Raw genomic sequence first — 27980 nt, 5'->3', positions numbered from 1 at the left:
ATACGCTACTAACAACCAAACGAGCAAGATTGGCCAAATGGCCCCCTCTCATTTGTAACCTTTCTTATGTTCTTATGTTAGTATATCCAAAATATACACCCTTGTGTGACAGGGTAGCATCACGGCCCAGGCAGGCTACTGGCAGGAATTAAACCTAGAGACAGAAAGGTGCAGTTTGAAATGTTGTTGCACACGTTTATTAACAAAACAGAACAAAGATTTCATCCCCACTCAGCAGAGGATAACACAAAATATTAAAACTATTTAAAAACCTTGGTTTGCACTTCTTTGAACAATAGGTATACTATGGAAGGGGAGGCCAAACTTTGTGATCCTACGAGATGCATACCAAAATGTCCATATGACCAGAGCCGCAAGACACATACTGTAAAACATGAAATGTTTGAGAGCAAGACATTTTAAATACTAGCATTGTTGTGCAGTACAGTAGTTGTTAGGCTATCTCTTGATGGCAGCAAAATACACAAAAACAAGGAATAGAACATTGCAGAGCCTACACAGTTTCTGTGTATTTTTTTTTGTACTGATCTACAGTGTATTAAATTTTAAATGTAACACTATGGTGTTTTACCATTATTTCTGTTTATACTGTGTAATGTATAATGCACTTTAAATAAAATATATTCCGTTATTACGAAGCAAAATACAATAACTGACCTGATTTCACCAAAAACACCACATAAAAAGACACATTGAAGATCTGAATGCTGGGTTTAAAAAAAAAAAAAAAAATAGACGCTTTTTTTTTTTGGTATGCCTGGTGCGTGTATTAAATGCTTTTGAAAGCTTTGTGGATGACAAATGCATTGTATTTATTTTGAAAGGGATTACAGTACCTGCTCATGATAAGACGTAAGATATGTAAATATAATATTCATTTTAGACCTGCAATGTAACATTTAAACATGCATTCTCTAGTCTAGCGCCAACACTACAATTTTATAAAAAGATTCATTCATCTGAATAAGGACGTTTGGCATGAGTGATACTCCGTGCTTACCTTATAAAACTCGCTTGAGTCGTTAAATCAGCTTCTTTACTGAATGTGATTTGTTTCATAATGATGCCTTGTACAGACTACAGTAAGCGATCTGTTGCAGATGAGAAAGGTTTACCACTGTTTTCAGTGAAAGAAAACTCTTTCCTCCAGTCTGGTTTAAAGCCTCATAGGTTTGTTTATTACTCGTGGACAATTGGTGCACTGCTAATTAAATATTATAGTCACACATTTTGACCAAATATACAAAAAAATATAACAGCTGGTTGGATGTTCTGATTTTTTAGTTGAAACGCCCACAATGTCAGACAGTATGCCCACAAGAGAAAAATGTTTCAACTACTCTGCAAATTCCTCAGTACATACATAATCACCAAGAAAGAACCCAGGAATGTGACTGTGGTTATATAAGAGATATTCTACAAATATGTTACTGATATTTCATTTATTGCCAATGTATTTTTTTTTTAATGAAATGAAAGCACCAAATAGAAAGCAATATTTACAGTGCAAAAATATACCATACATACATGTGCCTCCACGTTTTCCTCAGTTACTCTAAAACCAGGAATAACATTATTGTTATTGTGTATTGTTTCCCTAGTTTCCAAAATATTCAATACGGAAACAAGTATTGTTACTGAAAATCCTGAGAAACAAATATGAATAGACCCTAAGGGCCCTATTCATAAAAGTACTTGCCGACTGCCATAATAAAACGAATTTCGTTTAAAACTAATGAAAGTCGTCCATATTGCTATTCATAAAATGATCTGAGAACACGGGCGACTGTCCCAAAGTACTTTATGAATGGGTATACAGCCGTTCAAGAACGAAAATCCGCCTCTTTTTGATGACATCACCAGCATTTTAATGTTCCCTGGGTGGTGTCGGTAGCTGTTGTAAAAAGAAAAACAGAATCCACCGACAGTACTACTGAAACCCGAGTCTGCAGCTGCCAGTCAGGGGCAGTTTGCAAAACCTGATTCCGATGCCCCTATCACGTCTTCCAAAAATTCAGGACACGTCATAATTTAGAAAAAAAAAAATATATTTTTAAAATAAATACTTAATATATGTATTTTCATTTTGTTTGGCAACGCTGGTAAACACATTTCCATACGCACACATAAGATTTCCATTCTTAACTGCAGGACCAAAAAAGAAAAACTAAACAAAAGGCACTGTAGGAAGACATTTGAATAATACTGTAATTCTAATAATAATAATAATAATAATAATAATAATAATAATAATAATAAAAACGTTATGATACTGAGGTAATAGTTAACCTTTCTCTCAATTCGTTAAAAACATGCCTTCATAGACGAAAATCGTTGGGGCTTAAAGACGCATCTCAATTATCTCTTATGAATAGCAACTGCCATTAAATAGGAGGCTATGGACGAAATCGGATCATGTACTCCTGTTTCATTTCGACAGGCGCTAACCCTTAAATGTCTGCTGTTTGTGGTTTTATGTCTTACTGTGCCTGGAAACCCATAGGGATGTTCCATGCTGGGTCAGGTTGAAACAAGTGAATAGTTTCTTCAGTCTTTCAAGCTCCAGTAACCTATTGCAATCTTATTCCATGACCTTGTTCTTTTCTTATAAAAGTGAAAATGTAAAACTCCATGGAAACATGACACAGAAACATGACACCAAAGAGGTTCATTACATTCATTGTAGTGGATAAAAATGTCTCAGATGTTTTGCTCTATGAAGGATGAAGACTTGTCTCCTACATGTCAATGAAACATTCTATCTTGAAATAATTCTTGTCCAGCCAGGAAAAAATGAATTTAATTATTGAGTAAAATTGTTCTACCTCAGATCCATGGACCTCAGTATGACCCTCCATGGTAATAAGTGTTCAAAGGCTATTCCAATAAAAGCATCCACAAACCATTATTTTGCCACCAGCACTTTAGACAGATGGCATAACAATATCCAGGTGATGAGCTTTGTTAGGCTGTATCTTGTACCCTGTACTGTTAAATAATGTGAAGGCTGATTCATTCAACCACTTAACATTTTTTGGGAATGTATCTAAATATGTTATTATCTAAATAAAAATAATTTCAATTTTTATTACATGAGAGTAGGTGTTATTTACTTCATGCTAATATTGGACTTGGCTTTCAACAAGATAAAATGAGATCGTAATGGTGGGGACCAACCAAGACGTACCAGTAGCGTCGCTGTAATATATGATCTTTCAATGTTTTTACTCTGCCAGGATTTCCTATTGGCCTGAGGCATATGGCTGGTATAATGCTGGCTCCAGGGATCAGTGGGCTGGGGGGGGGGGGGCTTTGCAGGGGTGGTGGGCATCTCCTGTCTTCTGTGTTTCGTCAACTCGCCCACAACACCTCGGGAAGGCTCGACAGTGATGCTGGTGTCCCAGCACCTCTCCTCTCCATCCCCTACACAACCCAGCTCAGTTTACTTACCTCAGCGATCCATTCCTTTCCATTGATGTTAACTTCCTTCATCATTTACTTAAAGGGTACATAAGGACCTTTTTATTTTATTGTGCTACATGTTCCCATGTGTTGCTACAACTGTTTACGTAAGGTGTGTGTATTGTTTTAATTTTTTTTTACATTTTGACCACTTTTTTAACTTTTAAATTGCATTCCCTGACTAAAGATGGCTTCCCATGTACCCGCATGGACCTCTCAGAACTACATTTCCCATCATCCTCTGCTCACATATGTAACTTAGATGGATTTACCAGTGAGCAAGAGGATGATGGGAAACGTAGTTCACGACGAATCCCTGCCAACCCATCTTTACTGGATAAACCTGGACTCTCCACCCCCGCTGTTCCATCTCAGCGGCTAATTCAGCATACAAGTGTCTTCCTCTCATATGCCTCATCCACAGAATCCTCCCATGGCACTATTAGCTCCACCAGGAGAGGCACGAACACAGGACAATGTCAGGTCAAAGGGTAGTTGTAGCAATCTAGGGTGGGAAAATAAGGCGCTGGCCAACATCTGCCTGCATTATCCAATCTCTAGCAGCCTACAGTTGTCCCAGGCAGATCTTAATTATTTTAATGCACATTAATCACACTGCTGTGTTTTGAGCCTTTCGGCACACCATACTTCAATCCCGGCTGCCGCAACATTGTATTGAGTGTCTGAGTGCAGTTATTTTTTAAACAGAAAGTTAGTCACTGAACCGCGTAATATAGCAAAGCACTAAAACTGAGTGGGAGGTTTATTTATTTATTTTTTTAAACGTTCTGACGGCTCATTGGACAGAAAAACGCTTACTTGTCTACTGTTAAAGTGAGTTCCAGTATCACACTTAGCGCATGATTTACAAAAGGGGCGAAATAAGAACTAGGTCGCAAAGTGATTTCTAAAAGCTGATTTGGGTCACTAAGCATATGGCTTTCAAGGGGTTTAGATTAAATGAGTCGTGTATTCACATGTTGACGCTTTTAAAATATAAATCAAGTGGCGTGGTTACATTAATCAGGCTTTAAAAATCATTTTGCGACCTAGTTTTTATTTTGCCCCTTTTGAAAATCATGCTGACAGTTCATCTTGCCTGCTGCATGCAGACCAGGAGCTCTTCTGCTACAGACAATAACAATACAATAACAAATTAAACCCACCAATTTCGACAGAAATTCAGGATCGCTGCAAGCCCACAAATCTTTTTTTTTTGTGTGTACTATGTAAAGCCTCACAATTTTTCTTGTTAATTTACAGTTTTTGTTCTCTTTACAATGAACAGTTCATTTCCTAGAACTGCTTACTATAGCTACATATTTATAATTTTATTTTAAACAATTATATTAAAATGTTTTATTTAAAAATCACTCCACACTCACATTTAAAAAATAGACATCTTATTTATTCTGTTTTCTGATCTCTGTGTGCTGCTGATCAAGCTTGAACCGCACGTTTTATTGTGTTGGTTGTATTTGCAATTTCTAAATTATTGCCCCTAGTACATTTTGGTCACGACCTCAATGGGTAAATTTCATGGTTAATTAAATAAATACATTTTAAACAATGTTATTTACAGTCAAGGATACTACTACTACTACTACTACTACTACTACTACTACTACTACTACTACTACTACTACTACTAATAATAATAATAATAATAATAATAATAATAATAATAATAATAATAATAATAATAATAATAGCATCAGTAATAAAACTAATTTAAATTAGAGGGGGTTAAAATCCTCCCTGCCAAAAACATGTATAAATGCGTTTAATTACTGTTTGTTAATTTATTTAACTGCTAGGCACTGCTAGGCACAGTTTGCCTGGTCCCTTACTCCGCTCCCCCTGAAGCTGCAGACTTCACGTCGTGGGAGTCAGATGTCGCATGTGTTCCCCCTTCCACCCACTGGGTTCCCCCGAGGCTGCGGACATCGCTGCGCCGGTCCACAGTCGCACACCTCTGCTTACTATTTCTTGCTTCCGGTCAACGGCCTGCACTGAGGTGGCCCTGGTCAAGCCGTCTGGGTTCCTCCTTGACGGTTCTCGGTCCGGCATGGAAGCGCCGGAAGGACCGATCCACCCTCAAGCCCGCCTGTAGAAGTGGGCGAAGATAAAAAAAAAGATGGGTCTCGCGAGCGGGTGGTCCTTTAAGGGTGGAGGAAGTATATTATATATATAAAATATGTATATGTATGCATATAGATGTGTACGTGCAGTTTTCTGCACATTGTGGAATATACCCCCCCCCCCCCCCCCCCCCCAAAAAAAAAGATTTTTGACAATTTCTCCTTTGTTGTTTATAGCCCAAATGTATTTTTCTTTTATAGCTTTTGCTTATGAAACATATCAGGTCTAAAATGTGTTACGTTTGTTTCACCTCTTGTTTCTAAAGTTGTTTAAAGAGAAACATTTAAAACAAGACTTCAAATGTGAAGAAAAGGAGATTCTCAAGTTCTCAGAAAACTGAACAACCGTTTCTATATTTTCCTTCTGAGCATTTTGTGTTTGCTTTTGTGTTTGTTACTTGGCATTTCTAGTAGACATCCTGTGCAGTAACCAATATACTTGAACTTTAACCAAGACAGAGTACGATGGTATGAAACTGCAATGATAGCTTCAGATATAGTTTTATCATTACCAAATGTCCTTCATAAATAATTGGCAGCAGCCTTAACATTTAAACTGATGTATTTCCATGGAGAATTTGTGCCAGTCTTCATGGAAGGAAAAGGCATGTAATTTATGTAGATGAAACGGTGAGGAATCTAACTCCAACCTTTTAACTGCCATTCTTTCCATGTACCAACCCCTGATTTTAACTTAGTGAAAGCAAAAAAAAAAAAAAAAAACATATATATATATATCAAGATTCACATTTTAATGAGTTCTAGATACTGGTCCAAAATGTACTTTTTATACATATACATATAAACTATTAACTTTGGTGATGATTTATTTAGAATTATTTAAGCAAATTCAGTTGTGTATGGGACCAATTGCAGTGAACTTGAAAATGGCCTTAAGTAGTTAAATAATCTGGAAACTAATTAATACAACACTATCTGGGGATCATTTCCAGTTATCCCAAATGATATCTTTAGAAAAGACCTGTAAGGATTAATCAGGATTCTCTCCTTTTATGTTTGGGAAGATGATAATAAGTGGGGGACATAGCCTACATTTTTTAGTTTTTACTTACAAAATTATGTTATATTGTAAACCCCACAGGGATGCTTAATAATGTTCAGTATCCAGCAAGGTTTTCATTGAATGCATATGATTCTGAGCTGATCATAGTGAATACATAAAAAGAAGTAACAGGGTTTCTCTGAGGGAGAATGAGTGGTGAGTCATTAAATCAGCAGTCCTGGATCGTGTTAAACTTGCTAGGGGGCGGGGTAAGCGGTCAATAATAAAACATTTCAAAATAACATTTTACAAGTAAGTACAAATGTGAATTTTATAAACTTCCAAATGTTTTGTTGTTTTTTAAGAAAGTGGTACATCATCAGAATGTAGTACATGTATCAAAATTTGACCCATGTAATGTCAGAAAGCGATATGGTGTCATGTTGAAAGTGGCACACTATCAGATTTGGGTACAGGTGCAACAAGACAAAATGAGATGTCCACCGCAAAGTTGCACAAGTAAACAAATGTACAAGATCCACTGCATATGATAAATATCTGTATACTATTTTCTTAATGGTGGAAAAATATGATAAGTTACATTAACAACGTAAAAGACTGGAAAACATGATAAATTCAATTTAAAAAGATGTAAAAGACTGAAAACAGCATAAAGTACCAGATTGAAATGGGCGCTTATCTGCATTCTTTTTTTTATTTTGGCAGATGATTTTCACTGCTGCCAGTAGCTACACAAAAGACATTCTTGCCATAACCAAAAGATTTCCACTGCTGCCAGTAGATTTTCTACAGTTGTTAAACAAAATTGCTAAGGTGGGGCGAGATTCAAAAGGTTGTGAACCCCTGAATTAAATGAAGAGAATGTGGTGTTTTAGGGGGCAGAAGTTACATTGTGTTCACTTCACTATAATTATGGTTATCTTACATACAACCTGTACAACCTGAGACGTTTGGTTAAAAAAAAAAAATAGTGTGTATATATCACACAGAATAAGTAATATATGCAGTCAATTGACACATATCCAAAGCGGGTTCGTGTGTTTATGTCTCGTTAGTGCGTTAGTGTCAACAGTACAAGCACCTCACAGATTAAAGCGGTTTTTTTAGAATTAAAATTTATTTAAAAAAATAAATAAACACAACCAGCCTAATGAGATGAAACACAATAAACAGAACGTGCGGCATCATGCATTTAATGTTACAATGTAATCTAATATTAAAATATAAACACTACATTAAATTAAGTTTATTTAGGCTACATAAATTACATCACTGATGCCACTGCATCAATGTATGTTGGATCCTTGGCTCTCGCTAAAATGTATTCATCCATAGCGCGTCACAATTAACACTGACAACAGCAGCTACAGTTACGAGTCTCCAATTCCTGAGGTTGCCAACTGCTACACACCCAGCCCCTTTCTCCTCGGTGTCTGCAACGTGTGATTAGATTATCGAGCTGCTTGCCCTTTCCCCTTTAACCCGGTGATGCTGGCTGTTTCCTGCTGTGGACCTCTCCACACTGCCCTATTTCTGCTTACACTGGAATACAGCTGAACGCAGAGCGACAGCAGTGCTCCTATCAAAGCTAGAAAATCTGTCAATACGCGTCTACACCACAGCAATGCGAAGGAAATCAAGGATATTATTGTGTTTTGCCGTTCTATGGGTCCTCGGCATCGCATATTACTTTTATTCGGGAACAGCGATGAACAGAAAGGTAAGATATTTCTTTAATTTTAGTAAAGATAATGCATTCAATGGAAATCCAGGTCACAGCTGTCAGAAATGGGAATGTACGTCTAGTTTTTAACGAACCAAATCTTTGTACTGTATTATTAATCGTGAATGATTGTTTTTTTCTTAAGTATTACTGTAGTTAGTCAAATAAGATACCACTACCTGTAGTGTAGAGCAGTTTGGTCAGGCAGACACGTACCACAGCTTGAAAAACAAAACGGTAGAGGGGGTTGGGGTACTTTTTTAAACGTATAATTGAAAAGCATTTTATGTACTTAAAAAACACTTACATTTAGCATTTGTATGTATTAGTTGAAAGTTATACACCGATTTCAAATGATGGTAGGTTATACAATAGGAATATGCCTTGTGTCCTCTGTATATTTCGTAGCCGGTTTGCAGATTTAGACAAACCCGGCACGTAACTTAGTTATGATGAATATTGAAAACGGTACCATATATTGTTATTTGTATATAAAGAGATACATACTACATTAAACTATTTCAACTATGTACACTGTTGTTCAGTTGCTGGCCACTGTTTATTTTCCATGAACATTTGCCCCCATATTGTAAATAGGATGATGTTTACTTAGTTGCTTATTTTTCTTATTTTTACTATTGTAATTTGTGATTGTAAATCTGCAACTTTATTGGTGTAGAAATGAATCCACATGGGACGCTACATTATGGATAGTTTAAGCATGATAAATTGCTAGCAAGGCAGATGCAATCTCAACCACTGTTAACTCTGGGCTTCTCTTTTCTGTATACATACCTACATATTTCTCTGCTTGAGTTGCACTGCACTTTATTCATAATAGGAATGGTCATGATCTCCCAAACATTCTCGGTATAGGTAACAAAGTCGCTCATTGCCTGGATAAAACTTTTTTTCAGCTCTGTTGTTTTGAGACTTGCATTTGTCAGTTGAAATAATAATTTTTTAAAAAAATAATTCCTGTACTCCCTTTACTACATTATAACATAGTGGGGTGCTGTTTTAAGGATCTTAACAGTGATCTATATATTTGGTGTGGGGTTGTGGAAGTTTTGAGGCTGTAACTTTATGAACTTAAGCATAAACTCTGAGGTAAAATTGTAGGAGCTAAGAAGTGAAACAAGCAAAGATTGACATCCTAACACCTTACTGGATGCTAGTTGGCTTTTTAGTTGACTATCCAGTTTGTTTGGATGACCTTTGTTTTAGCTTCATAAAGCTTTTTGGCTGTTCCTCCTCCTCATTCTACTACTTGTTGTAGCAGGGGGGTATGAATGCTATGATCTCCATTTTCCTTTATTGACATGTGTGATGCCTTTGTATACTGACAAGAAGAAACACCTATAAATCTAATGTCTCAACATGGACTTTTAAGGTAAAAATGTTCTTAAATATGTTCTATTTTTAAACCTGTGTGGTTCACTGTGCCTTTAACACTGGGTACTTGCTGCTTGCAGGGGTAGCACTGAATAGTTGTCTAGTTAAATAGAAAAGTGACAGTCATAAACATTAAACAGTGTTACAAAACAGTATGTACACCAGACATTATCAAATATGGTCAGCTGTCATAAATACGAATTTCAAGGAACCAGCAAAAAAATGACAGATTCAAAAATGATACAGTACTGTTTTGTAACCTGATAATTCAAACTCCAATTCAAATGGTTTATTCAGTCTTTTCAAAACTGACTTGTCATTGCCAGAGTAATCTAGAGCTGCTGCTGCATTTAACATGTGTAGAGGTGGTGTGTTAATAGCCATAATTACTGTCAGAGCCGCTGCTGCATTTCTACCATATGTAGGGATGCTTTGTTAATTTAGTCTGTCAGTTAGTTTATTAACATGTGCTTGCCTATTGCTTTTCTCTTACTTATTCTGTTAATTTCATATGTTGATGAACGTACTTCATGATATAAGAAATAAATACATTTCTAATTATTGATTCATATCGTGATTGGCCTTGGCATATTGTATTTGGTTCAACTCTGTCTTAGAGAACACTTTGCTTGCTTCCCGAGGGGTGTTCTCTTACCCAGAGACTACTTCTGTTGACATTTCTTAAACAGCAAGTTTCACAGACCTTGTTGATTTAATCTTGGACTGTTATCTTACTTAAGAGTTTTTTTTTTTTTTTAAAGGGCATAGCTTACGTGACTTTCTGGAGTCAGGACATGACTGACAGTTAGTTGAGATTTATTTCACGGCAGATCTGAATTGCATTGCCACTGTCAAACATATGCATGTGAAATAGTGAAATACAGTTGGTGTGTGCATTGTTAACGTTTCCTCTATTCTTTAACTCCTGTTTTTTAAAAAGAAGAAAAAATCTGGTTAATGTTACAAAATGAAAAACCAACCAACTTTAAGGTGTTTGAGAGCTTGAAATATAACTTGGTTGTTTGCTTCTGGTTTTGTGAATTTAACAGGTGTTTTAACTCTTTCAAAAATATAGGGTTAATTAAAGACTGAAGTGAACGCTTTGAAAATATGGCCTGTTGTCTCGTACACATTCATGTTGTGGCATAAAAAGTAACATCACTTTAATGGAGGGCTTCTTATGCTAGCTTTTTTGAACATTTGAAGTTTGAAACATTTTAAATGTGTTTAGTCCTGAAGTGTAAATGTTTAGGAAATTAAACAGATGCTAACATCCCTAACTGAATTTCGAATAGGGAAACAGAACTAAAACCACATCATAAGTTTTAAGCAATGTACTCTATCATTAGATATTGCCATTAGTCTCACAAATATTACACTTGTATGGAATTACCCATAAGCATTTGAGAGCAGACTGCAAGTATTTAGGCATATACAGTTTCATGTGGGAGTGTTTGCATCTATTTTAAAAAATGAAGAATACTACTGTGTCAGTAAATCGAATTATTGTTATTTTCAACTTTTAGTTTTTACAAAGCATGCAGATTATTTTCTTTTTACTGCACAGCTATGGCCAAATGTTTTGCACAACCCTATAGAATTTACCAATAATCTAATTTTGCTTCATAAAGTCGAATAAAACCTGCTGAATAATGTTACGTTAACATATTGAATTGCATACCGCTTTGTAGTTTTCCATATATTTTTCAAAATCTAACATGAAATACTGTACTACTATTATGGTTTTGGTGGACTTTTGCAATATCATTTTGTAGTTTCTTTGATTAAATAATGTACATAGCTCTGCATCATTTCTAGAAACATGCACACGTGGTGGCCACATAGTTATATTAATCACAGTAACGTGCATTGTCTAAAAACAAATGTCGGTCATAGACAGTCAATCCTGTCTCATCAGCCCTGGAATTGTCAGCAGCTCCCTTTTAAGCGAGACGCTCTGCCAGAACACATCCACCTGCCGGTCAGGATCCTCAGCTGTCTCAGGCAGAGTGTCTGGTTCTTTCCTGCAGACACATGTATGCATCCGAGAAGCCACTGACTGTACGTTGTCTCTGTTACATGTTCTGTATTTTGTTCTTAAAAATGTGAACATTTTAATGACCTTGTTCACAAAGGCTGTAGTTTCAGTTGTGGCTCAATGGCATAGTCCAGAGTCCTACTTGTATTCCTGCTAATTTACTGAAGGACACTGAAATTATGATGGGACAAATATATTTGACAAACACTGTTAAAATGGAATGCTTACAATTGAACAACTGCTTGAAATAAGAAAAAGTATTGGTTACTATAATTTATAGTGACTGCATTAAAAAATAAATATCTTGCAAATCAATTCATAAATAACATATGAACAAAATAAGATGTTTCTGATGGGGTACTCATTTCATGACATTTGACAATTCCCCCCAACCCACGTTGGGTCTACCTAGAGAAATAACTTTTATCATTTTAAATCATGTTTCAACAAAAGCATTTGCCAAGAAAAAGAGAAAGGGGATTTGGCTTCTGAGCATCATAATGTATCAAGATCATGCTGTCTCCTGTGATGTTGCTGTTCCTACAGTAGTCAGATGATCCAAGAACAGTTTGTCTGTCCTCGTTTTACTCTTTGATTAGAATGGAAAAAAAACTGTTAACTCAGGTCCCACAAAAGGGCGAGTCATTACTTACTTCTTTTGTTTAAACACTTGAATCAGTGTAAGTTGCATCTTAATGTCAGTAGAGCTGCATTAACATTAAAACCCCACCCTGATCTACAGGTACCAAGATCAAAGAAACATTAGGTGTTTTTTAACGGTGGCCAAGATAACAACATTACATACAAAGTAGATGAGGAGGGGAATTGATCTCTGTGCCCCAACCAAAGTGATTATAGTCAGCATTTTATTTTGGTATTTGTGTTTTATTAATGGAGACACTTTTCAAGGATCATGGTCACATTTTTCAAGGGTGAATTGCCTGTGCCACGGTCACTCACGGTCACTCACGGTCACTCACTGTCATACAAAGAAAAAGGTTACTGCTTGCTTTTGGACACATGTTGGATTAACACTTTTGGATTTCTTATGAGGAAAAAGTTAAGTGTAAAACAGCGGGAAATGTATTATTAGAGAGCAATTCAGTATCATCAACCAATCAGCTTTCAGCTCTAGTGGACATTAACCCTTAGCGGTCCATTTATTCAGCGTGTGTCAGGCGCGTCGGTCCAATTTATTTTCACATGCGCAGTCTATTTTAGACGCGCTGTTTAAAAGTATTTTTTTTTCACAGTAAAAAAGGTTCAAAAGGCACTGCATATCAACAGGACACTCAGTACTGCATCTCCAGCCCCGCCCCACCCCTTGTTCGCTATATTTTTCAAATGCCTCTTAATAATAGTACATACCGATAAATCATCTCTTGATCACTCGTTTTATCACCAAACTCCTCAATAATGCGATCCAAGTCATTATTTTATTACTATAACATCTAAAAAAAGCTCTGCAAATGTCTGTGATGTTCTTTGAGCGCTGGATGCAGAAGCAGCTATCTTGTTTGTTTATGTCCGTGTTATCTATGTGGTGTCGGGTCTATCAGTATTCATTAGATACGCCCTTTTTTTCATCTCACTCGGCCATTGAATGGTTTTCTTGGCTTTTTCTGGAGAAAAAACGACTAGAGACCTGTTTTGCGTCTTTTTGATGGCGGACAGGGTCTGACATTGGACCGGAAAGGGAAGACTGCAATATCGGACCAGGTCCGACATAGGACCGCAAAGGGTTAATAGACAGTAGATCACACTGTAAAATCACCGCATCACCTGTGAATCAAATTTGAAAACCAACCCGTGGAAATACTGGCTTTTTCATTTTGACTTGTATTGAAAGCTCAGTTCACATCTATTGGACAGCAAATACTAAACAAAGGCACAATTGGTTCAAATGTATTTTTGACTATCCACCAAAACCAGCCAATCAATACTTTGCACTAACAAAAGCAACCAATCCTGTACCCGCAACTGCCGATTCAGTCGATCAGAGCCTGTCAGCTCGACTGGAGCTCAGACAGCATCTTTCAAAAATAACAAACCGATGCACAGTTCAGTTCTTTTTATTGGAAAGACTGGAAGTGTACAAATAATTAATGTTAGTGAATATAACAAAACACTGCAGTCACATATGCTAAGATTGAATGTAAATATTTCTCTACTTTATTAACAAACTGTGCAATGGCAATAAAGAACAGCTTTTTGTTCATCAAAATCACAGCAAAGGCACATTTCTGTTAGTGTCGTGTCAGTTTCTCCTGATTGGCTAGCACCTTTTTCTTCATTGTCAGTGTGTGGAAAGAATTAACAAGTAAATACATTTACAATACCCAATCAAGAGTAACTAGCTGATATGTGTAATGGTTTTAATTAATTAGTACTCTTAATTATTAATTATTTCCAACCAAGCTCAAGATCTGGAAAATGAAACATAATCGAACACTAACACCAAAATACAGTTCAGGGGTGTGCAATTCATATCGCCCGATGCCCCGGACAACAAGATTTGTGTGAGGGACAACGTGAAGAATGACAAATGTTTATAATGATAGAAATGAAATGCTTATTTATGAGATTATCTGTATAATATTTTATTATTATTGCATGCATTTTGGTAGAAAAACAGTAAACAATGCAGAGAAACTTGACAGGTTCTACATCCTTTTTAAAAATCTGGGATTCAGCGGCTACAAAACTGAAAGAACGCCAAAAAAAATCAGAATTCCATTAAGCAGCAGTAATAGTTGTCAATGATTTTGTATCTGTGATGCAACAAACTAAAACACCTGTACATCGGGAGTTGAATTCAGCTTATAGAGAAAAAAATAGTGGGGGAAAACCTAGCAAAAGCCTATTTTTATGTTTGAATAACTCCAAGTATTGCTTATTGTAGTTGTACTCTTAGTATGTTACTTAAATTTACTAGCAAATTGCATTGAAAGGAACATTTCCTTAAAGTATGTTATACATTTGTTGAGGTGAGGTCGGGTCACAGGGAAGCTTTTGTGTATCTTGAAGAATTTAGTGAATCAGTCAAGCTATAAGGCTAGATCTGCCCCTGTTAATCACTAATTGATTGATTGTGTTCACTGTTAAATAAATCCAAAATCCTACATGTTATATTCTACTTTTTTGTTTGTGCTTTGTGCAATGGGGGGCGGGGGGGGCAAGTAGATATTTCTAGCATTTTGTCCCTTGGACAATCTTTTTTTTTCCCCCCAAAATTGCACACCACTGCAGTTATATAGACTATACATTTTATCAAAGTTAGTTCAGTAATATGGTACAAAAGTAAGAGTTAATTCGTATCAAAATAATCAGCACATTAAGTTTAGCAATGAATAATATTCAGGTAATACTTCCGCTTCAATGTGACATGTAAATGATAAGTAAAATCAAGCATTCATCAACATTTATAATTGTCTTTCTATAATAACAGCAAGATTTTTAAATCAGTATTCAAATAGCATGAATAAAACATGTAAATATGGTAACTCTTTTAATATATATTTATAAGTTAGCTATTACTGTAGATTTTCAATGCATTACCATACTTGTCTGAATTTTCATTTGATTACTTTTATCATGTTAAACCATACTACATTTATATAAGTGTTAAGCCCACATGCATGTGTTTGGTTTATGATAAACAAAGTCACTTAAGCCTATTATCCCCAAGCAAAACAAGACAATGAGACCTTTGACCCAGAGATGATTACCTTACCTACAGATCCGCTCTCTAAGCCATTGCTGCTAAATGGCTTTGGGATTTAAAATCCGGTTTAATGCTGATTGCAGACACAGCTATTGAACTTGTTCTATGAACATTTGTACCATTATAAAAGTTTACCACTGTATTTTTTAATGGTATAGTTGCAGTTTTCCCATGGTTACTGTGCATTTACCATAGTTTACCCTGCTTTTCCATGTTTATTACTATGCTATTATACCTTGCTGGTCTTTTCAATGCTTACCTTTGATTTTACCATGCCTTTACTATGGAAAACTCTGCTTTAGGTTTTCTAACCTTGGGTTTGAAACACATATTTATCATCTAAAATAATGTGTGTTGATTTGACATGCTGCTTTGGTTGCAAAATGTCTGTGTCAACTTCTTATGCTGCTTTGGTTCCAAAATGTCTGTGTCAACTTTTGTACCACATCAGGGTTCTCCATTGAGGGTCCAGGACTCAATTAAAAAAACTGAAGGTCCCAGAGGACATTTTGGGGTGTCCTATTGAAAATGTTGGGGGGGGGCTCAATAAAGTACAGTCTTAACCCTTTTGTGGTCCATTGTCGGACCCTGTCCGACATTATCAAAAAAATGCAAAAAACGGGTTTCTAGTCATTTTTTCTCTGGAAAAATCCAAGAAAACCATTCAATGGCCGAGTGGGAGCGACAGGAGCCGAGACAAGCCGATTTAAATAAAAAATAAAATAAAAGGCGTATCTCATGACTAGTCATACTTGCCATTGGCATCCCATATGGGCGGTCATAAGGAAACAAGCTGGATGTTACTGTATCAGCGCACAGTGACTATCGCAGACATTTGCAGAGCTTTTTTGAGATGTTATAGTAATAAAATAATGACTTGGTCAGGACCCGGTGTCATGCGGGTCAGCTAAGTGATTTCACACTGCTTTTGATAAAGCAGGGCCGTATCGTATCAATGTCCTGGAAGCAGCTTGTTACGGATGCTTCCAGGGCTTCCACAATAAACATATTTAACACGATTAGCTAGTAGTAGCGAGATTTAAATATCTAGCTATGGAAATTTGGAAAAAATATCGGTACACAACATCAGAACTACCATTAACAAGCAACCAGTAGATCCTTATTGTAACTACAGTAGGCCTACAGTCAAATAGAAAGCAAACAAGAATCTATTAAACTTCTGTCAGCAGCCGCTAACATTTTTCAAACAGTCAGGGTTGCCAACTACTTTTATAAAAACCCACCCACTTCCTGAAAACCCGCCCAAAACCTGCACAATCAGGAGCGTATGTTGTGACATCACGGTTGTTCCCCATTGTAACAAATAGCAACTACAGTATTAGCAATTGTAACTTTTTGTGTTTTATGTGCTTACTAAACATTCACCTGAAATAGAAAATCAATCATTCCTTTTCTTTAATCAAGTAAAACCCTTGCTTGAGAACAAATTCTCATTTGCAACAACGCCTGTTACCAGACTGCCTTTTAGAAAGTGCTACGTTTGTAGTCCAAAGTAACACTACCCATAATGGAATATACGTCATATCCACAGATAATGATGCGTGTTATTGTTACAATGTTTAGCAACAGTGATGTAAACACTAAGGGTTAGGTATACAAAAATATACAAGCCCAATCTGGCAACACTGAACACAGTTGCTTATGCTTAGGAAGCAGTTCGCAAGAAATCCTGAAATGGATTTCAGCAAAACACGCAACTGTACACAGGCGGTCATGTAAAAGGGGAGCAACGGAGTATAGTGTTCAGTCCGTCCTTCAGTCTGCTCAGATCCAAAATATTCCCGGGTCCCTGTTTTCCAGTTCTCCACAGTGGGAACTACAACGCAGAGTATGAGCCTGTCAACTTGCTGAAGCTGCACCTCACAAAACGTAGGTGTATTGCGTGAGTTGAGTTAAAAATTGCCGTGCCTGTTTTTTTGGCTAAAGAGATATCAGCTCATCATCTAACTAAGGAAGCTGCTGCGCAATTAAATCATCATCAAACTCCTGATAATAATCTATTATATCTGGGATTGATGTGGCTGGTAAAGAAATAAATAATAATAAATAATAATAAGATGCAACAGACTCAAAACTTTATGTAGGCACCCTACGATCTGACTGGCAATAGACAGTATTTGGTTTATTGGAGGTTTATTGGTACAGTAACCTTTTCACTTGGAGTATTTTTATTGTTGAAGCTTAATTCCTTACCTTTGTGCTGCATTTCAGCCCTTCATTATAATTATTTATTTATTTTAAGTTTTTGGGTCATTTTGTTAAAGGCACGTGTGCAATACACAACCCTTAGTACATTTGTATTTTTTTGTTTTTTTTGTTCTTGTTCTAAATTTCTTGAAAGCAACTTCATTTTAAGCCACATTTTTACACAAGAGTACTCAAACACATATGGTCACCATCACTCCTGTAGCATGAAACTGGGGTTACATTTTCTGCTGGTGTTAATACAACACCTCTGGTTTTGCAGACATTTGTATCTTCTCAGATTGTTACTGTCCTTCTCACACTTCAGTTTCAAATACATGATACACTGACTTTTTTTTTTATTTACAGACCAACGTCATAGCCCACTCATAAATATTGACACAAGGGAGAGGCAGAATTTTGGGGGTTACAAGCGCCAAAAAATTTTTAGTCGCCTTTGTGACCATTTTAGTCCCCCTCTGGAGCCCTGTGTATGTGCCATCTAATATCTTGCTTTTGTAATGGACACTTTTATGGCTTTTCACATTTACAAGTATGTGTTTTATATTAGAGAAATTCTTTCCTAAATTCTCCCCCCCCCCCCCCCCCCACATGCTATTTCAGCTTCTCTGAAGTGGAGACTACCAATTGTGCCAAATAGTTTTTTTTGATGTGTTAGGATGTCCACTGGATTCAAGATATACAGTGCCGAGAAGGTTTGTGAACCCCAATGATAATTATGGAAATTCCATAGTTTTACCATGATGGCCTTCTTGAATCAAAACCAGTCTTTTCTTAAATATCCAATAGGGTTTATATTAACCAATTTCATGTCTTTTGAAACAAAATGATGTATGAATTAGACAAACAATGAGTAATTAAGATTCAGGGTATGTGAAAAAGTAAGTGAACCCCTGGTTTTATCAGCTCAATTAAGGGGATAATTAGAATAAGGTGTTTAAATAATTAGGTAGATCTTCAGGGGTGAGTTTGGGAGACCCACCCTATGAGGACCTCAGAAAAACAGTTATTGATGCTCATCAGTCTAGAAAGGGTTACAAAACCATTTATAAGGATTTGCGGCTCCACCAATCCACTGTCAGACAGATAGTCTACAAATGGAGAAAGTTCAAGACCATAGTCACTCTACCCAGGAGTGGTCGTCCTACTAAAATCTCTCCAAGAACAAACCGGAAAATCATCAAGGAAGTCACAAAGAACCCCAGAGTAACATCCAAGGATCTGCAGGCCACCCTCGCCTTGGCTAATGTGAGTGTTCATGACTGAACTATCAGAAAAAGACTGAACAAGAATGGTGTTCATGGAAGGATAGCCAGGAGGAAACCACTGCTCTCTAAAAAGAACATTTCTGCACATCTGAAGTTCGCCAAAGAGCACATAGATGATCCACAAGACTTCTGGAACAATGTTCTCTGGACAGACGAGTCAAAGGTAGAACTTTTTGGCCTCAATGAGAAACGTTATATTTGGTGAAAACCAAACACTACGTTCGAGCAGAAGAACCTCATCCAAACCGTCAAGCATGATGTTGGGAGTGTGATGGTTTGGGGTTGATTTGCTGCCTCAGGACCTGGATGGCTTGCCATCATTGACACAACCATGAATTCTGCATTGTATCAGAAGATTCTAGAGGAGAATGTCAGGCCATCCGTCCGTGAGCTGAAGCTGAACCGAAAGTGGGTCATGCAGCAAGACAATGATCCTAAACATACAAGCTGATCTACAAAAGAATGGCTGCAGAAGAAGAAGAAATTCTGCGTTTTAGAATGGCCTAGTAAAAGTCCGGACCTAAACCCCATCGAAATGTTGTGGCAGGACCTGAAGCGAGCTGTCCATGCAAGGAAGCCCTCAAATGTCACCGAGTTGAAGCAGTTCTGTAAGGAGGAATGGGCCAAAATTCCTCAAAACCGATGTGAGAGACTGACTAACAGTTACAGGAAATGCTTAGTTGAAGTCATTGCTGCTCAAGGGGGTGCCACCAGTTACTGAATCTAAAGGTTCACATACTTTTTCACACATGGATATTGAATGTTGAATCATTTGTGGATAAATAAATGTTGAAAAGTATCATCTTTTTGTGTCATTTGTTTAATCAGGTTATCTTTATCTATTATTAGGACTTAAATTAAGATCTAATAACACTTTAGGTTTGAAATATGTGAAAATCGTAAGGAGTTCAGAAACTTTCTTGGCACTGTAACAGCACTTGTGACCTGAGCCGAATTAGAACCCAGGCCTCTGGAGACAGTCTCATTGCTACCAAGCCCCCTCCTGCTTGCTTTTAAATCACATCTTACCGTGATTATTTGGAACCCAATTAAAGTCTAGTGCTGTCTGCTTGAGTGGCATCTCTACTGTCTCCCAGTCTTAATGTGAACAGCCTTTTTCCAGAATATCTTTTCAGGGTAATGTCTTTTAATGCTCAGTTCATTCTCGAATATGGAGGCAAGGTAAATGGCTGTCAGTCATTTCACAACAAAAAATAGTCTTTAAAATGAAATTATAGCTTTCATGTATTTTAATAGTCTACTTTTAGCATTTGAAGTGCTCCCTGGTGACAGCGTTGTACCAATGAAATGTAAAACGATTGTCCTGATTCTAAATGCCGTTCAGCTCCACAGAGACTTCATACTGCAAAGGCTGATAACAGAGAATGAACTGGCATGAATTGGGTGGTGGATTTCTCTGCTGCACTTCCATTTTTCCTTATCTGTAAATCACTACACTGTAAAATAGTATATTGTACCCTGAAACAGTATTATAATCACAATGACAATATCTTGCATCAGACATGTCAGACACTAGGTCTGGATTACGAATCTGACTTCGTCAGTAGGGCTTTCACATTTACAGGTATTATTTATAAGTGTGAACAATATCTGCAGTAAACAGAACTCCTGATTTGTGCCATATTCACAAATAAGCAAAATCTAGGAACCATTGAAAAAGTAAAACTAACAAAATTGTGTGATCAGCTCTACATTGCTAAAACTGTACTCCCCATTTAGTAAGCAATGTACTTAAAAAAGTAATGTTCCCACAGCAACAAAGCAAAGCAATAATTAACCAAATTAATTTAGGTTAACATGTTAAAGTACTCTTGTTTTAAGTGTGTGTATCTATTTAAATAACAGCTCTAGTCACATTGGCATTCCAAAGTTTTATATAACAAATACTGTTATTTTCCCAGATTTTATTTATATATATATATATATATATATATATATATATATATATATATATATATTTATTTATTTTATAAAATCAGTGTGGAGTAGTGGTTAGGGCTCTGGACTCCTGACCAGAGGGTCGTGGGTTCAATCCCTTGTGGGGGACACTGCTGCTGTACCAATGTAATTGTATGTAAAAATAATGTGATATCTTGTGACAATTGCAAGTCGCCCTGGATAAGGGCATCTGCTAAGAAATAAATATTAATAACACTATGTAACACAATTTTTGTTCCTGGGTAGTAAGTGTTATTGCCTAATTGCTTATGCCTCAAAAGTATAGAAAATGGCTATTATTCCCCACAAACTTTGCTTTTGTGACCAGGACAGTGATATTTTGAAATTGACCTATTTCCAATGAGAAAACGGGCGAATTTGTGTCTTTTCGTTCACATAAGTCAGAAAAAAACAACATATGAATCCAAATTAACATGTATTTATACTAAAGTAATACAAAAATGACTACAAAAGATTTAGAAGTGAGTAGTTTTTCGAGATTTACGATTATACTGTAAATCACTTTCACGAATCAGCCCCCAAATGTAGTCTCCCATCATGTTCTCATTATACTGTCCTTGGTAGCGGCGTTCAAAGTCCAGTATATCCTGGTGGAAGCGCTCGCCTTGCTCCTCCAAGTACGCTCCCATGTTCTCCTTGAATTTATCAAGATGAGCATCAAGGATATGGACTTTGAGGGACATCCTACAGCCCATTGTGCCGTAGTTCTTCACCAGAGTCTCAACCAGCTCCACATAGTTTTCGGCCTTGTGATTGCCCAGGAAGCCCCGAACCACTGCGACAAAGCTGTTCCAAGCCTCTTTCTCCTTACTAGTGAGCTTCTTGGGGAATTCATTGCACTCCAGGATCTTCTTTATCTGTGGTCCGACGAAGACACCGGCTTTGACCTTTGTCTCAGACAGCTTGGGGAAGAAGTCTTGAAGGTACTTGAAGGCTGCCGACTCCTTATCTAGAGCTCTGACAAATTGTTTCATAAGGCCCAATTTGATGTGCAGTGGTGGCATCAGCACCTTCCGGGGGTCCACCAGTGGCTCCCACTTGACGTTGTTCCTCCCCACAGAGAACTCGGTCCGCTGTGGCCAGTCCTGCCTGTGGTAGTGCGCCTTGGTGTCCCTGCTGTCCCAAAGGCAAAGATAGCAGGGAAACTTGGTAAAACCGCCTTGGAGACCCATCAGGAATGCCACCATTTTGAAGTCTCCTATGACCTTGATGCCATCTCAGAAAAATGCAGATATGTATCCACTTAGGCAGCTGGAACTAAACTGAACTGGTGGGCTAAAGGCCCCTGTATTTATACTACTATTTATATTACTGGAAAGTTCTAGAAAGTTCTAGAAGTTACTCCAAGTTTACTCAGCACTGAATCTATCTGGAATGTTCTGGAAAATAGGTCAATTTCAAAATATCACTGTCCTGGTCACAAAAGCAAAGTTTGTGGGGAATAATAGCCATTTTCTATACTTTTGAGGCATAAGCAATTAGGAAATAACACTTACTACCCAGGAACCAAAAAAAAATATAAAAAAATTGTTACACGGTGTAATAATAACATATTGTGACAGGCTGACCGGGGTAAGGAGACTCAGAGTCGGGATGTGCAGGGAAAATAAAAGACTTTTAATTAAACAAAATACACAAAACAAAAGGCACAATGGCCAACCAAAAAGATAAACTATCCAAAAAGAACCACTCACTCTCTCACACAGGTCTTCTCACTCTCACAAACACTCACCAACTAACATACCCAACCACTCCCTTTTATACAGGTGCCTGGGCTAATTGGGCAATTTGCACCTCATTAGCCCAGGAACATTCCACACATTCCTCACACAAACTCACTCACTGAACCACACCCTAAACTCACTCATATCCACTCTAAACAATACAAAAACACAAAACCACCACAAAATAGGCTGTACCCCATCACACATATATATACACATACAGTAAAGTGCAGAGTACTGTACATGCATATACTTCTAAATAACCATATTTCAAAAGTTTAGAATATCACAAAATTGTTTTTGTTGTACTTTGAATTAGTAAATATAAAGTTTTTGTTGGGCTGAAAAAAAAACTGTCCAGACGATCTGGGAATGTGGTCCGGTGGTTAAAGAAAAGGGCTTGTAACCAGGAGGTCCCCAGTTCAAATCCCAGCTCGCCCACTGATTCATTGTGTGACCCTGAGCAAGTCACTTAAACTCCTTGTGCTCTGTCTTTTGGGTGAGACGTTGTTGTAAGTGACTCTGCAGCTGATGCATAGGTCACACACCCTAGTCTCGTATCTTGTAAAGCACTTTGTGATGGTGGTCCACTATGAAAGGCGCTATATAAAAATAAAGATTATTATTATTAAGACCAGGTCATTCTACTAAGAGGTACGAGTGGTCTTCAAAACTACAGTACCTGTGCAGGGATTGTTCCCTTTTTCAAACTCCATTATCACAGATTTTTTTCACCTATTTTGATTCTTGTTGGAATGTTTTTAGGTGCAGTTTTGCTCAGATGAGGAAATATATTGCTAGAAAGTCTTTGTTCAGATACACATTCAGGCATTGTCTGAAGTAATTATCAAAGAAAAGCAATCCATGTGTATTTACGCAATCCCCACAGATTGTTCACATTTTCTATCCTTTCACAAGCATCACTTTGACTTCACAGGGTAACCACATTTTCATTTTGAATATGTTTAGAGCACTGCAGCTTATATCGGCATGCTTTGCAGAGTACAGTGATCCTGAAACTTAACACTAGAATGACCAAGGTGGTCATTTTGACAGTTTATGGAATTAATTTAAATTGCGGTGTGTGTGTTTAAGATATGGAGCTGTGCTTTCCTGACTTTTCCTAAATATATGTACTAATTACCCTGACAAAGAGAGAATTGCTTAGCTGCAAAAATTAGGGAGATAAAATATTGTCATACCTGGTCAAATTGACCGCTACATATAAAACATATTATAACAATTAAATGTTGCGGTATTATTTGCATTTCAGTCAGGACTTGCTGCCATGTATTGAAGTTTGATTATATCAGTCTGCATTATTCTGACATTTCTATTATTTCAATGAGCCTCCTGAATCAGCCTTGTCAACTCACGGTACCTGTCTGTCTGTCCATGTGTCTATCACCTGTGTGAGCCACTACTTTTCTCCTCTGATCTATGTTTTAGATGCACTCTGGTTACTATTAAGTCACTCATTTTTCTAAGAAATGTATTGTTCTCCCAATACACATTGAAAATGGATCGCGGAAGATGCATGACATAAAGCATTGTTTGGAATTACTGAAAAGTTTACAATGTACAACAATTCTGATGCAGCAGAGACAGCCAATGATGGCTCTGAAGCAGACTTGGTTTGCAGAGATGAGTCTTCCAGCAGCAGTGACAGTGAGGAGGATGTCAGCGAAGTGCCAGGAACGACTGCGTGAAGAGGATGCAGGAGATCCAGTGGGAGAAGAAGCAATACTGCGGCAGCCCCTGCAAGGATGCCTGCCACTTCACCTGCATCAGCCGCTGTACCTGATCCAGCTGCTACTTCACCTGAGGCAGCCACTTCTCCAGCGGTAGCACCAGCACCACCTGGCACGGAAGAGTCTGGTAAAGACTGGGTGAGAACGTGGTACTTCAGCTACCAGAAGAAAAAAAAACAAGCCTGATTGGAACAATGAATAAGCAAAGGAAAGAACTACCACCAGCTCCCTTCGTCCATCAGTTGTGATCAGGAGAGATGAAAAAAAAATACAAACTACAATTCAATAAAGTATGGAGTTGACATTTTAGAGCAGATGGCAAGGAAATATTCTGTAAAAGCTGGTTCTCGCAGGTGGCCTGTCAAAGTTTTTTACAATGTTCTGGATCTCGCAGCTATCAATGCCTTCGTTCTCTACAAGGAATGCACTGGTGAAAACATAGGAAGAAGAGACTTTTATATTGGAGTTAGCCGAAGAGCTTCACTAGACGCATTTTCAGCAAAAGATTGGTAACCCAATACCAGCAGCTGCAGCTGAAGGTGCAGATGAACCCAGTGCCAGCTACAAGAGATGACAATGCCAGATTGCAAAATGTAATGACAAGATTGTTGATAGCTGTGTGAAATGCGCAAATACAGTCTGCAGTAAGTGCACTGCATATGTTGAAAAGTGCAGCATCTGTGTGATTTGTGCAAGCACTTAGACTTTGCAAATGATTGTAAATGAAGCCCATTCTGTTCAAATGTTTATTTATTCATGTCATTTCGATTATAGCATGTCTGTGTATAAATGCATAGCTTCAGTTGCGTATATGCTCTTTGTTTTATAGGCAATATAAACCCATTTATTTTAAATGTGATACTTTATTTACATCTTTTCAGTTGCACAGTTTTCTATGTACATGATATACCCTTTATATACACATTTATTTTCAAATATTTGTTTTTCATTTTTTACATTTTTTTTGAGGTTGTGCTTTTTGTAATGTCTGTATATAAACACATTTCTATTCAAATGTCCATTTATTTACAATGTTTCGGCTGTGTAGATGCTTTATATGACATTCCTGAATAAAACTAAGACTTATATTCAATTTGTTTGTCCTTTTCATTATAATTTTGTTTAATACGCCTGTCAAATTGACCGCTCATGGTGGTTTTAGGTATGCATATAAACGCGGTCATTCCAGTATTATGAAATCATTTAGTGACTCGCTTTATATATATATATATTTTTTTAAATAATATGCATAGGGTCCTGCATTTTACACGACCTGTTATTTTCAATTGAAAAAAATTGAGAGACCTAAACATGAAGTCAAAGACATCGCAATCAAAAAGCATTTAGAAAGTCAACAATAGACCGACATTTATCATCAGAAAAACACAGAAAATGGATGAGATTGACAGCTATGAGACATCATCCACCAGTAAAAAACGTAAGGGGTGCGAAAATTATGAACGGGTTGTTATTTTTGATTTGACAGAGGTATTTCTTTGTGCTAATATTCCCCTGGAAAAAATTGATAATCCCAAACTACGTGCATTTCTGAACAAACATGTAATAAATGCAGGAGTAATTCCTACAGCAGGTCAACTGAGAAGGGAATATCTACCCCAAATTGCTGAGTTACACTAGATGAAAATTGTACAACTGGTAAAGATGTCTGACAGTGTGTCTGTAGTTACTGACAAGTCTACAAATGCAAAAGATCAGTATGTTTTGCAAATTTTGTTTGTTATCCAAGGACTATCGAATACCTTCAAACTGAAAGTAATATTAGCCGATACAGTTAATCTGCACTCTGTGAATTACTCATCGGTGCACAGGGCGTTGTGAAATGTTTCAAACGCATTTGAAGTTAATTTTAATAATGTGACTGGATTTGTCTCTGATAATGCCAGTTACATGATCAAGGCATACAATGACATTCTTCGAGGTTTACTGGCAAATTCAGTACATTTGACTTGTAATGCCCACATAATAGCCCTTGCCAGCAATATCTAGGCAAATAATTTTCCAAAAGCAGACAAGCTGGTTGCAACTGTACTTTAACCATAAAGTTGCCATCTGAGCCATGCATAACACGATGGGGCACTTGGTATTCTGCTACTGAATATCATTCCAAATACATTCCTTTTTACGCAGGCTTCGTGGAAAAGGAAATGGACACCAAACACTGTAGTGTGTAAAGGGCCTCCAGAAATTGCTTAAAGATGTGCAATGTTTAAAATCTCAACTCTCCCTAATTGCGACGCATGCCAAGGGACTGGTGGATCTAAAGTTGCAGAATTAATAAATCCATACCGAGCAATGGCAAAAGAGGTACACAGCACAGACGCCACAATAAACAAACCGACTAAACCGAAAACTGACTAATTACTACAACCCAGGTCAATGCAAAAAGAAACTGGTTTTTTCTTCAACCAGCTTGCTTTTTGTTTTTGCTTTCTTTAGCACAAATTTAAGTATTGGTTATATTTGGGGGATATGCTGAGATACCAACTTGTCTGTGACCCAATTATAAGGTATAAGCAGGACATTCTTTACCATCAATTATATTATCTTAAGTCAAATTTAAGTTGTTTAAGTCAAATTTTTACATTATTACTAATAAAACTATAATTTATATATATCAAATGCATGATAAAAACTATGATAAAATATATAATACATCACCTGCAATATAAAATGTTAATGTCAGGTTTTATTGACAGACTGCCCCCATTTGGCAGTGATATCTTAGCTGTATATGGCTCTTTTGCCTAAGTTCCTAGGCCTCATAATGTCGTACTTGAACAGCAAGGGCCCAATCAGAGTAATTTCTTTTTCCATTTGGTGTTGTAAGACTTTTGGAAATAAATGTGTTCCAGTGCTTTTATTTTCCACATTTAACAGTTGTGGTAGCACCCTAATAAGCTGTTATGGTTACATAATGTGTAATTAGGAAAAATATATTCTGCGTGTTATTAATGTCAAAATTATACATAGAACACTTATTTACAATACGCTTTATAAAGCTATCCGCCCCTATAAACTCTTTGGCTTGAAGCACCAAGGTTTGAGTGCAGAAACTTTTAAAACTCAATTAATAGCTAGCAGATGTTGTTGTTACGTCTTTCTGGGGGTTTGGTGCCAAATTTCCAAGTGGGAGAAAAATGCAAGCTTGCTTCCACAGGTATAAACCATTTTGTTTTCTTTTTCCATTCCTTGAATTTAGAAGCTAGATGCCTTTTTTGAATTGTTTTATAATAACACCTTCAGCAATTAAATATGCCTGATTTCCTTGGTACTGTACCAGTGGCGTAGCTAGGCTTGGAAATTTGGGTGGGCCCCAACTTATGGTGAACAGGCAATGACCAAAGGTCTGATGTTACAGGAAATAGTTTGCAAAAATGATTTAAATTCATTAAAACCCTGAATACATCAAATATTTCTCCCTGTATATCCATTTAAAATGTTTGAAGTCGACACAAAAATACATTTACATATATCCACAGTGA

General features: G+C 37.0%; 1 protein-coding gene across 1 annotated transcript in view; it reads left to right on the top strand.

Annotated features, from left to right (window-relative positions):
- The first annotated feature begins 8047 nt into the window (after positions 1-8047).
- galnt2 (UDP-N-acetyl-alpha-D-galactosamine:polypeptide N-acetylgalactosaminyltransferase 2) overlaps positions 8048-27980 on the top strand; it is a 140142-nt gene continuing 120209 nt past the window's right edge. The window contains exon 1 of the mRNA XM_034921702.2: positions 8048-8368. Within this exon, the coding sequence (XP_034777593.2) occupies positions 8273-8368 (96 nt within the window). The 5' untranslated portion in view covers positions 8048-8272. The remainder of the gene's footprint in view (positions 8369-27980) is intronic.

Source organism: Acipenser ruthenus, chromosome 6 (genome assembly GCF_902713425.1).
Source record: "Acipenser ruthenus chromosome 6, fAciRut3.2 maternal haplotype, whole genome shotgun sequence".
NCBI classification, from domain to species: domain Eukaryota; kingdom Metazoa; phylum Chordata; class Actinopteri; order Acipenseriformes; family Acipenseridae; genus Acipenser; species Acipenser ruthenus.
Note: the sequence above shows the minus strand (reverse complement) of the source record. Positions and strands in the feature narration are given on the sequence as shown.